Source organism: Aedes albopictus, chromosome 2, assembly GCF_035046485.1.
Source record: "Aedes albopictus strain Foshan chromosome 2, AalbF5, whole genome shotgun sequence".
NCBI lineage: Eukaryota > Metazoa > Arthropoda > Insecta > Diptera > Culicidae > Aedes > Aedes albopictus.
This window is the reverse complement of record NC_085137.1, coordinates 69988757-70001206: the sequence shown is the minus strand read 5'-3', so window position 1 is coordinate 70001206 and position 12450 is coordinate 69988757. Positions and strand designations below refer to the sequence as shown.

Sequence of the window (12450 nt, the reverse complement as noted above, 5' to 3'; positions counted from 1 at the left end):
GAATTTATTAACAGAAGTGCGCACGCATGAAAACAAAAAGAACGGAATCAATCGGTGCCGTAATCGCTTGATTTCGGATAAGATGAATATGACGTCAAGATTGTCACAGATTAATACGTAGTTTGTGATTCAACCGATTTTTTCGAGATTTTGTTCTGATTCTCATTCATTTCACAGCTCTCCGAAGCTCGCTGTTTTTCTAATTCAGCGTCATTGCCGAGTTGCCGGTTGTGCAAGTTTATGAATATCATTTCGTAGAAAAAGTTTTTGAACGCGAAATTTATGGAATTGATGCCGGCAGTTGTGCCCGAGCATAAAAATAGTATTATAATGCAACCGCGACTTTTCACGATGGGGCTTACAGCCAAAATTGTAAACACAGTGTGAGCACAACTTAATAAAGTTTTGTCCGCGTTCTCTTGAAAACCAGAACTTTTTTTTTTGGTATTTAAAATTCGACCTAACCTTTTATGCCAGTATAGCCTGCACCCACCTGTTTATAACTCGGTGCAGAGATGTGAACCGTTACTAACAACACAAACAGGTGCGTGGGTGGGCGCGGCGCCTCGTTCGATCACCAGTGTTTTGAATTCAACGGTTTCGTTCGTTCTTGTGATTTCAATCAGGAAGCAACACCCTCAACCGTCGATGGAAATGGAAGTATTCGAGTTCAAAAAATCGCTCCTAGTGCGCCACCAAGAGGCCACTCACGTGCTGAACGTTCGTGGTGTTCCCATACCGGCGTCTGCGGTTAAGAAAGAGTGGTCCCTCTTCCTAGAGGTAGCTATGGAATCCAACGGATGGCAGGCGCTTTGGCGGATACCCCGAGCCGTATGCCAGGAGCTGTCCAAGAAGTTTCCCACCGTTGTCGCGGGGACAGTTGAGAAGGTTGGTACGGATCCGTTATAGGTAGCCTAGGTGATGATTGGATGGAATTTCAAATTTTGAACAATTTTAGGTGCTTTTCGATGAATTGAAAGCTATCATTTACGTGGAAGCCGTTGAAGATGATGATCTTCATTTGCCGGAGAGGCAGCTCGTTTCCCTCAGTGAACTATGGCCGCTAAGGCATCAGAAGAACACCCTGCTTAATGTCGAACGAACGGCGGATTGTTTGGATCAGTTGAGGTTCTTCTACCAGCACGTTTGGATGCCTTGGGATTACGACAACGATGATGATGATCGAGACTGGGGCGTAAAACACCTGGACAGTAGAATGAAATTCTACTGTGATCTAAAGAATCGGACAATGCCAAAGAGATTGACTAGCCATGTGTTGACTTTGCTGGACGAAGCAAATCAACTGCAGAAAAAGCGTGAACTGCTTACGCTTCATATGGACGACGAAGATGAAGTCGCTTTGATGGATGGTTGTCCCGCTAGCGAGCTACTTAGGATTCGTTTGCGCATCCAAGACATCAAGAATGAAATCGAAACGTTAGAGTTTTTCGCTCCAAAGATGCGAAAAATTTACGAACAGGTTCGTTTTCCAAAAGAAACTTACTATTCAAAAGATCAACCGTCTGGAGACTATAACCCTGATTCAGATTCATCGGCCTACGTTGTGACTCATATTGGAAGCCTTGCACAACAGATTGACTATCTGGAGACAGCAAAGCGGCTTGTTGGTACTCTGACACCTGTCCGGATCTGCTACTCCCTTCAGGATGCCCTCGATAGGAGCGAATCGTCAGCGCAAATGTTGGTTTCACCTGGACGCCATGACATTAAGTTGCGTGGCGATTTGAGCAGCAAAGGATCAATTCAAGCTGTCGTTGGAGATCGAAGTAAAACTGTGATCTGTTCAAGACAGGATGATAATGCTCTTTTGACTATTACGGGGGATTATCGCTTGGAAAACGTCACACTGGATTGCACCAACGTTCAAACGGGAATTCTGATAAAGCGTGGAACGATTATGTTGAAAAATTGTTGTCTCAAGGGCGATCCGAGAGATGTGTCCAGTAGTGGGATCCTCATTTGCGGTAAGGATCAATGAAGGGTTGTTTCAAGACTCTATTAATCGTTTATCGTTCTTCCAGGAAATGCAACGTTACTGCTGGAGAACTGCCAAGTGCAAAACTTTTCCACCGGAATAAGCGCCAACGCATCAGACTGTGATATTCGTCTGCTAAACGAAACCACCGTACAGGACTGCATCGAGGGGATAAAGTTGGTCGAAGGCTGCAGGTTCGGTGTTTCTTCGTCGAAAATTATCAACTGTCGAAACTATGGAGTCGTTTTGGAAGTAGAAGAGGAGTATGATGGTCAACAACGGGACGAAGCAATAACATGTTACCACGACCACTGGCGGCTTTCAGATCGAGAAGAGTTCAATATCGGAAAAGCCTGCCAGTTTGAAAGTAATGGCAGGGGTAATTTTGCTATTGTTAATACCAATTATTAGTTTTTTTTTTATTTTAAATAATTTGAATTTCAAAGTTATTTCAGACTAAATATATTTGTAAAATAACTTGAATATAACAGTGTTCATGTTAATTGAAAGTTTATGTTAGAATTACAACATGGGAATCTTGTAACTTCCAGAAAGTTATTAAAATAATACATCATCGAAACTTGTGCGCCACGCTTTTCTTTAAACAGAGTGTCTACACCGAGAAAAATTTCTACTCAATGACTGAGTTGGCCTTACTCAGAAATCGAAAAATCCTTTGTTTTCTTACTCAGTTTCGGCTAAAAGTGGGACAACCCATTGGCAATGGGTTGTCCCACTTTTAACGGAAACTGAGTAAGAAAACAAAGGATTTTTCGATTTCTGAGTAAGGCCAACTCAGTCATTGAGTAGAAATGTTTCCCTGTGTACTTGCCACGCAGCTGCCGGCTTAGAAGAGCACTACGGATGATCCGTTCTGGTGGTAAGAGTCCATAAAACAGGGTAACCCCAATTTAAGATTGTAAAGCGACACGTGTCGCGGAATGAATAGACGAGGGGGCGGATGTAGCGAGCACGATCAGAGGAAGAGCGAAACGAACGGCGGGTGGTGTTCGCCGCTGCAAAAGCCGCGCTTAAGACCGAGATAAAAGCAAGCAAAAAGGCCTGCTTTGAGGGTCTCTGTCAGAGTGCCAATACGAACCCGTGGGGTGACGCCTACAGGATCGTTATGGCCAAGACGAGAGGTGTGATGGCTCCTACAGAGCAATCTCCAGAGATGTTGGAGGGGATCATTGGAGGACTTTTTCCGCGTCATGATCCTAGTCCTTGGCCTCCTTTCGTAGGACAGCCGGGTACTGGGGCTGGCGATGAGGAGAGGGTCACCGATGTGGAACTTGCGGGGATAGCTAAGTCCCTTAGCGTAGGTAAGGTCCCAGGTCCGAACGGAGTTCCGAACCTGGCCTTAAAAGTAGCTATTGCAGAGGCTCCCGAGATGTTCAGGTCTGCTATGCAGAAATGCCTGGACGAGGGAGTTTTCCCAGAAGCTTGGAAGAGGCAGAGCCTGGTACTATTGCCAAAGGCGGGGAAACCACCCGGAGACCCGTCGGCATATAGACCAATATGCTTGATTGACACGGCGGGGAAGGTGCTCGAAAAGATCATCCTCAATAGAATGTTGAGGTTCACCGAGGGCAAAAATGGTCTTTCGAGCAACCAGTACGGCTTCCGGAAGGGGAGGTCCACCGTAGACGCTATCTTGTCGGTTACAAAAACCGCCGAGAAAGCACTCGAGCCCAAGAGGAGGGGAATTCGCTTTTGCGCGGTAGTGACTCTGGATGTAAGGAATGCGTTTAATAGCGCCAGCTGGTCTGCTATTGCCGATGCGCTCTTGCGTCTGGGGATACCGGAGTACCTGTACAAGATTCTCGGAAGTTACTTTCAGAATCGTGTACTAGTCTACGACACGGAGGTGGGTCGGAAGTGCTTTCACATAACCTCAGGAGTCCCGCAAGGTTCCATCCTGGGTCCGGTGTTATGGAATGTCATGTACGACGAGGTGTTGAGGTTAGAGTACCCAGTGGGAGTGGAGATTGTTGGATTTGCCAACGACATTACGTTCGAAGTCTACGGTGAAACGATCGAGGAGGTGAAGTTGACTACCGACCACTCGATCAATGTTGTGGAGGCGTGGATGCGATCCAGGAAATTGGAGCTGGCTCACCACAAGACAGAGGTGACGGTTGTTAACAACCGGAAGTTGGAGCAGCAGACGGAGATCAGTGTAGGAGAGTGCCCTAACCTGTCAAAGCGCACCATCAAACACTTAGGCATGATGATCGAAGATAAGCTTACCTTCGGTAGCCACATCGATTATGCCTGTAAAAGAGCCTCCACAGCTATTGCGGCACTGTTCCGGATGATGTCCAATAGCTCTGCGGTGTACACCTGTAAGCGCAAGCTTCTGGCTAGTGTTGCTACGTCCATACTTAGGTATGGCGGCCCAGCATGGGGCACCGCGCTGAGTACTAAATGCTACCGACGGAAGCTGGAAAGTACTTACAGGCTTATGTGCCTGAGGGCTGCGAGCGCATACCGTACCGTGTCACACGACGCTCTCTGCGCCATTACTGGTATGGTGCCTATCAGCATTCTTATCAGTGAGGACATGGAGTGCTTTGAAACGCGCGGCACAAGAGGCATACGCAGGACTGCCAGGATGGCAGCGCGCGTAGGACAGTTCCACCAAAGGAAGGTGGACCCATAGGTTGATACCGAGGGTAGATAGTTTGATTAATAGGCGCCATGGGGAAGTTACATTCCACCTGACACAGGTCCTTACAGGTCATGGTTGCTTCCGACAGTATCTACACCGTTTCGGGCATGCGGATTCTCCCGAATGCCCAGTGTGCAATGGTTTAGAGGAAACGGCGGCACACGTTTTGTTCGTGTGCCCGCGTTTTCGCACAATGCGTGACCGCATGCTTGCCACATGCGGAGAGGACACAACTCCGGACAACTTGGTCCAGAGGATGTGTAGGGATGAGTTTCTCTGGAACGCCGTTTCAACGGCTATCACCCATATCGTCTGGGAGCTACAGAGGAGGTGGCGCGTGGACTCGGAGAATGGCTAGTCCAGATGCAGTACAAGAGGTGGTTCAGGGGTTCGGAGTCGGCTTCGTAGGTCATACCGGTGCTCTGCGGTCGAGATCGACCCTTACAGCGATTAAGTGGCCGCGGAGAGGAAGTCCCGATAGCGATGCTGTCGTGGCGTCGGTCTACTGGGTTGGATCCGAGCCCGCGGTTGGAAAGGGGTCCCAGGCAAGGGTCGGGGCAGGTGGAGACCTTGCTGTCAGCAACCTTCTGGTGCAGCTGATAGGGCCTGAAGGGTAGTGATACCCTTGCCTTCAGCAGGTCATATCGGGTTGCACGTGGGCATCAGTTCCTGATGTCTGCAAAGCAGTTGGGCGCGGGCGGAGTTGACCCTGCCCACCTTCCGAGGACAAAGGGAGTGGCGAGGACCACTCGAGAAACTGGCTAAGCGCCAGCATGTTACCGTGATGGACTCTCCAGAGCGAGTCATCGATGTTCGTTGCTGCTAGGCTACGACGCTAACCTTGAGGGTGCGATGTGCACTAGCCCCTCTCTGAAGCAATACCTTCTTGGTGGTTCCGGAGAGACGTCAGTTTTGGCGACCATAGGAATGGTTTAGTGGGTACGAGGAGAGAGTAGTCCTGGCTTTTACTTTTGTTGTAGAAGACGGCCTCAGACCTACACTACCCTACCCAAGCAGGGAATGAGAACAAACCTATAACAAATTGACAACTCATTTTGTTACTGATAACAAAATGATATCAAAATAAGTTTTCGTTATCAAATTGAGATATCATTTTGTTATCATTTCAAAAACTCAATGATAACAAAATTTGATTTCAAAAATCCACAATAGGTTTAATATGCTCTATTAACATTAATTATATTCACAAAATATTTGTTAAATCTACCTGAGTATTGTACTTTTTTTTTTCATAGTGATTACGGCGGTAGCACACTGTGCTTATGTTCTAACACCGCACCCTTTCCCTACGTTTGCTTCTATGAGCCTCTATTTTTGTTTCAACATACAGAAGTACGTAGGCATATCGTGGCCCAAGTCGACACTGTTTTGGCCTGCTTTGAACAAAAAAAGATTTAATAAAAGTTTCCCCTTTTTTCTTTTTGTCAATTGTTTTTTTTTTTTTTTTGTAGTATGGTCCATGTATTTAGTTAGGTTCTTGTCAATTTGTCAGTTATTCGAAGTAGATCTCCAATATGTAGTCAATAAGTCAATTAAGTCATTCTGATCTGTTCTATCATAGCAGCTTTAGTCTTTGCTTTATTGAAGTGTAGTTTTATTGGAAATATGCTGAATATCGTTATTAAAAAGAGACATCTGGAACTGTGTCCTGCTAGTTGTTCCGTCATGCACTAATAATGCCTAGGAGATTAACGAAAACACGTGTGTTCGGTCAGATGTCCATTGCGTAGAAAGTCAAGGAAAATAGGTTTCTTTATTGTCAGTTGTTATGTAAGCCTTGCTTGAAGCACTTCCCGTGAGAACCCTGTCATCTGTACACCAACTAATCCGTATCTTCGTACACAGCTAGGCGAAAAGCCTATGGGTAAATACCTATTAAAAAAACGAATAATAATGCTGTCTAGCGCGTTGTTTTCTATCGGCTACTATTTTAATCTAGTTCCCAACTGCAAGCTTTTTTCCAATCTTATCGTCAATTGTCTTCTAGATACCCCACGGAATTGATGAGTAGTGAGTTCAATGCAGAGATCCCCCCCCCCCTCACACTCCCAAATTGTGGTAGGCCCCCGCTAAACCTGCAAACCAGACCCACTCCCAGCCAAAAGCTCTAGCAGATGTGGACAAACCGGTGCTCAACGTGCTCTCCCATAGTGGCAACATCAAATATGTGGACTGTACAACAATAGTAGTTTTAATGAAATGAATACTAAGAATTTAGGCCGACACTCGAAGTGACGAACTTTCCAGTGCTAGTTGAGTAAATACACGAAAGATGGGTAACAACAAATGTGCACAAACAGATGCATAACAATATGCATGCAAAAAAAGGCCGCAACTATCCATGGTGAATTTAAAATAATGACAGCGTAAATATAATGGAACAGACTCACCGAATTTAGCTCCAAAATGCCCCCTAGACGATGGTATTGTTCACTCTTTGTAGCCACGCGTTGTAGAAAATGAACCTGAAATGACAAGAAGACAGTGGGCCGCCAAACTCCACAAAATGGCGGCCCGGAAATTTTAGTATTCTGTTTATAGCATTGTTGAGCATCATAGAGAGCATAATTTATATTCAGTTTTAAATATAGTTTCTTGTTACTATGCTAAGAAATAGAGAGATTCAAAAGTTTTTTTATTTCTACCTGCACCAGTGAACTTCTTGAGTGAACAGCATTCAACATCTAAAATTTAGATTCTAAATTGTTCATTCACTAATGCGATTTTCTTATCACCCTGCCCTGTCTTAACTAGAAGATATAAGTAATGCAGAGACATCCCATATGCACTCTTGCATTACATAATAAGGTTGGACCCTGCTGCAATCAATGTCGTTATGCTATCCACTCCTGAGTTTATAGTTGATATAAAAATAATTTCGAAGAAGTGAAAAAGAATAGTACGAATCAACTTGTTAATAAAATGCTGCTACTATTACTATTACTATTACTATTACTACTACTCTTACTACTACTACTACTAACTACTACTACTAATACTACTATCAAAAGTGCAATGAGTGATCGTTGGCTTCCCAGTCTTGTTAGTAGTTAGAGGGTTAGTATAGACTGGTAATAAGCCCTGTCGGTCCCCCCAGCACTGCGTGTAATCAACTGTTGTTAGATCATGCGACAGCGATTAAGCGTATGCTGGAGGCATGACAAATCAAGCGTTTAAATTAAAGTCAATAAAGCAATGGTATGATTATTCAGATTCTATTTTAGTTTAATTTTGTAAAGAAATGCTTTAATTCAAAACCTAGTTACTTTCAAATACTATTCCATTTACTATTTCACTAATTTTCGTTACTATATTTAATTTAGCTAATCTATAATTATAAAAGACTAAAATTGAAATTATTTAAACACATTTTCACTATATGACGACGCTTGATAAGCCATCGTCAAATCCATTACTCTTGGACAGGGAAATCTACCTGAGTATTGTACTTACATATTTATTGACACAAAATTTATAATTTGCTGATTCTGGGTAATGGTCATGCTATTGATTTAATTTGGCTTGAACTTTAATAAGTCTTTTTAGAGTGACTGGTTATTATCGGCAGGGTTGCTTTCTTCGTTATGAGGGGGTTTTCATCGGCCAAATTGCCTGAAACTTGGTCGTATAGCTAAGCTTGGTTGGGAAAGATTTGAGGCCAACGTTGAATTCAACAGGTTTCGCGCCAACGCGAAGAAGTAACCGCATATATTTTGCCACATTTTCCCCTACAACATGCCACGCCGTCCATCTGCCCATCCAACAGTTTCTTACCGCCGAACAACATGATTGATCATGCCCGAAACCATCAACCGTCCTCGTGATCAAATGTGCGAGCAGCAACCATCATCATCGACGCCCGAACCAATCAGCTTCTTATGTTCAAGGAATTTTCCTCCATCACCCAGACCGTCTCCGTCATGCATCCTTTTCCTTCCATCTCATCTCCATCGCTCGACGCCGCCACCGCACAACACTCAAGTCAACATTCAACCACCGACTAGAAAAGTTCAGTTTCAACCACCGAAGCAGACCGAAGAGAGAAGATTCGACCCCGACTTGTGAACACGAACCGATCCGAAATATAGTTCTATTAGTTAAGTTAAGTAGTGAAAAACCGTGTTTCCTTCACCAGTGGAAGCCGAAAATGATACAGTCCACAATTCCAATCGAGTTAACGGTCCCGAATTCGTCCACCCCGCAAAATCCCCGTTCCACGACGGAACATATGGTCCAAACGAACCGGATCGAATCAGTGCCGTGAGAAGCTGCAGCCGCAGCTGTGTTGTCGTCCATCAGGCGATGGGACAATACCGTTCGATTATTACGCCAGTGCAGTGTTCCTAACGAGAGGAAATGCTGTCGTTCCCTCCTCAGTAGCTCGACCCGAAATCACAGACAAACAGACCATTCCATGGTCTGCATTGGCGAAGAGTTTTTTTTCCGAAATGTGAAGAGATGTGACAGTAAAAGTTCGATTCGAAATCAAATCCGAAAGTGAGTCGCGCGCGTTTGAAGTGGTTCCCGCTCCGAAAATGGCCGATATTGCACGACTGCTTGTCCAACTTGGCCACGTTGAGGACGAAGTGAGAAAAGTAAAGAAGAACATTTGTGTAGATGGTGTTTTTCGACCGAGTTTGGCACAGGGGAAGCTGTACGAAAAAGTACTCCAGTGCCACTACAAAGAGTATCGACGAATCTGTTTCGAGCTTCTGCCCGTACTTCCACCCGAGAGGCACGATGAGCTCGACAAGGATGCCTCGCATTTTGAGGAGATTTACAGGGATGCATGTGTACTGGTGGAAAAGTTGTTCTATTCCTGCCGGTCTACCGGTGACATGCATCAAAACGACAGAACGTCATCCAGCTGCTTCACTGCGACGACTGTGTCACGCTGCCATACCCCTCCGATCCGAAGCCGATCAATGAATTCAACGACGGAACACCCCGTTCCGATTCTCGCTGAGACCGAAACGCCACGCACATCATTTCCAAACAGAATCAAGGTGAGTACGATTGTTGCCGACTCATTCCAGTACGAGAAGCCGCTACACGATGAAGATTCCACGAAGAACATGAATCCTCCGACGAGCCAGAAGGATTCACGTGTCGGCAACGAGCCGAACGAGTTTGTCGACAGCAAGACCGAAGACTCGAAGACGATAACGATCCCGATGCCAACCGGACTCGGTCCGGTACTGATGCCGTTTCGCCCACCTCCTGGATTCCATCCGACGCCTAAGCGGAACCAGATGCCAACCGGGATGCCTCCGGTGTCCCAGTGCCCGACCGGTGCCTCTCCGGTACCACAGCCGCTTCAGAGTGCGACCGGTTCTCAACCGGTATCCCAGCCGCTTCGACCCACGACCGGTTCCCTACCGGTATTTCATCCGCTCCAATGCAAGACCGACTCTCTTCCGACATCGCAGCAGTCCCGATGCGTGACCGGATCTTGTCCGGTGCTCCAGATCCCGTACGAGACCGAATCCTTTCCGACGTCGAAGCTTCCAACCCCGATGACCGGATTGCGTCCGGTGCAAGAGCAGTACCCGTGTGCTGACGAACCAAATCCGAAGCGACCCGATGTAGCCGGAATTCCTCCGGTGTTGAAGCCATTCCTGTCGACAGTCGAAGCTTCACCGGTGACCACGCCGGCTCTGATGCCCATCGGTGCCAGCCCAGTGAAGAAGCCAACCACTACGTCCGTCGATACCCGTTCGGCGACCAAGCCGACCATGATGTCCGCCGGTTCCCCTCCGGTGGGCAAAACGATCTCGCCGTCCGCTGGAGCCAGTCCAGTGGACAATTCCGCCCCGATGGCCGTCGGTTCCCATCCGATGGTTAAGCCGACCCCGATGTCCGTTGGAACCAGTCCAGCGTGCAGTTCCGCTCAGAGGTCCGCCGGTACTAGTCCGGTGGTCATGCCGATCCCGATGTCCCCTGGAACCAGTCCAGTGGGCTGCTCCGACCAGAGGTTCACCGATACCAGTTCGGTGATCAATTACGCCCACGTGTCCGTCGGTTTCCCTCCGGTGGCCAAGATGATCTCGCCGTCCGCTGGAGCCAGTCCAGTGGGAAGTTCCGCCCCGACGGCCGTCGGTACCCTTCCGATGGTCAAGCCAACACCGATGTCCGCTGGAGGCAGTCCAGTGGACAATTCCGCCCAGAGGTCCATCGGTACCAGTCCGGTGGTCACGCCGATCCCGATGTCCACTGGAACCAATCCAGTGGGCAACTCCGCCCTGAGGTTCACCGACGCCCGTTCGGTGATCAATTACGACCAGAGGTCCATCGGTACCAGTCCGGTGATCAAGCCAACCCTGAGGTCCGCCGGTGCCCTTCCGGTGTTCTATTCCACCCCGATGTCTGTCGGTCCCTTTCCGGCAGTTAAACCGACCTTGCCGCCCATCGAAGCCAATCCGCCTCCAAAGTCCACTGGAACGAGTCCAGTGGTGAAGCCGACCGTGATATCCACCGGAGCCAAACCCTTCAACGACTCAGCCGGTCTCTGTCCGGTAGCCAAGCCATCCCCGAAGTCCGCCAGTCTCCGTCCGGTAACCCATTCAGACCCGATGTCATCCAGCATTGTTGCAGTGTACCCGCCGGTCCCAACAAAAAGGATTAACAAGACGAATAGAACATCACCGACAGCCGGAATTCGTCCGGCGCGCAAGCGAGTTCAGAGTAGGACAGATCAAGTGCAAACCCCGAAGACAACAGAAACCCGCCCGATGACAAGCCGTGCCCTCATGCCCTCTGAAATCCGTCCGGTCACGAGAACCCATCCGAGGAAGCAGTGGATCGGGGTGGTCCCGAAGTTCTTCCAACCACCACTGGATCCGCCACCGGTCAACGTGACTGGTGTTTTCGAACAGCTCCATTCCGACTCGCGGCCGAGGAAACCACCAGATGGACCTCCGAAGCAAATCCGACCCAGCGAAGCCATCGTGGAGCGTGTGTCCCGAACGCGTCCACTCAAAGACCCGATCAAGAGGCTGGTCAGCATTCTCCCACCTATTCTGGCCGGGGAGTATGTTCGCGCCAACGCGAAGAAGTAACCGCATATATTTTGCCACATTTTCCCCTACAACATGCCACGCCGTCCATCTGCCCATCCAACAGTTTCTTCCCGCCGAACAACATGATTGATCATGCCCGAAACCATCAACCGTCCTCGTGATCAAATGTGCGAGCAGCAACCATCATCATCGACGCCCGAACCAATCAGCTTCTTATGTTCAAGGAATTTTCCTCCATCACCCAGACCGTCTCCGTCATGCATCCTTTTCCTTCCATCTCATCTCCATCGCTCGACGCCGCCACCGCACAACACTCAAGTCAACATTCAACCACCGACTAGAAAAGTTCAGTTTCAACCACCGAAGAGAGAAGATTCGACCCCGACTTGTGAACACGAACCGATCCGAAATATAGTTCTATTAGTTAAGGCGAAACTGGAAGCATTTTCTCATTTTTTCGGTTTTTGATTTTTTATTAAATAACGAAGCAATATTTTCAAAATCGGTTTTCGTGCACATGTAGAGTACAGATCAAGGTATCTTCTGAATTTTTTTGAGGTGGAAAATGTTTTCCGTTTTCGCAGAAACCATTTTTTTGTGAAATTTTGTTCAAAAATGGTTTCTGCAAAAATGAAAAACATTTTCCACTACAACAAAAATTCAGAAGATACCTTGATCCATACTCTACATGTGCACGAAAACGGATTTTGAAAATATTGCTTCGTTATTTAATAAAAAATCAA

General features: G+C 47.2%; 2 protein-coding genes across 2 annotated transcripts; both read left to right on the top strand.

The window, feature by feature from the left end:
• Positions 1-567: 567 nt before the first annotated feature.
• On the top strand, positions 568-2462 carry LOC115266443 (protein nessun dorma). The gene is made up of 3 exons (XM_029872672.2): positions 568-888; positions 959-1985; positions 2043-2462. The coding sequence occupies exons 1-3, from the start codon at positions 649-651 to the stop codon at positions 2405-2407; spliced, it is 1632 nt and encodes a 543-aa protein (XP_029728532.2). The 5' UTR covers positions 568-648; the 3' UTR covers positions 2408-2462.
• Positions 2463-9223: 6761 nt separating this feature from the next.
• Positions 9224-11746, top strand: LOC134286069 (mucin-2-like). Its single transcript, XM_062847636.1, has one exon. The coding sequence runs from the start codon at positions 9224-9226 to the stop codon at positions 11744-11746; it is 2523 nt and encodes an 840-aa protein (XP_062703620.1).
• Positions 11747-12450: the final 704 nt, after the last annotated feature.

Bases quoted from the DNA above. Each gene is read 5' to 3' on its own strand.
- LOC115266443 (XM_029872672.2), top strand. From the start codon at position 649: ATGGAAATGGAAGTATTCGAGTTCAAAAAATCGCTCCTAGTGCGCCAC. The intron at 889-958 runs GTTGGTACGGAT...GAACAATTTTAG, and splicing joins TCGCGGGGACAGTTGAGAAG to GTGCTTTTCGATGAATTGAA. The intron at 1,986-2,042 runs GTAAGGATCAAT...TCGTTCTTCCAG, and splicing joins TAGTGGGATCCTCATTTGCG to GAAATGCAACGTTACTGCTG.
- LOC134286069 (XM_062847636.1), top strand. From the start codon at position 9,224: ATGGCCGATATTGCACGACTGCTTGTCCAACTTGGCCACGTTGAGGAC.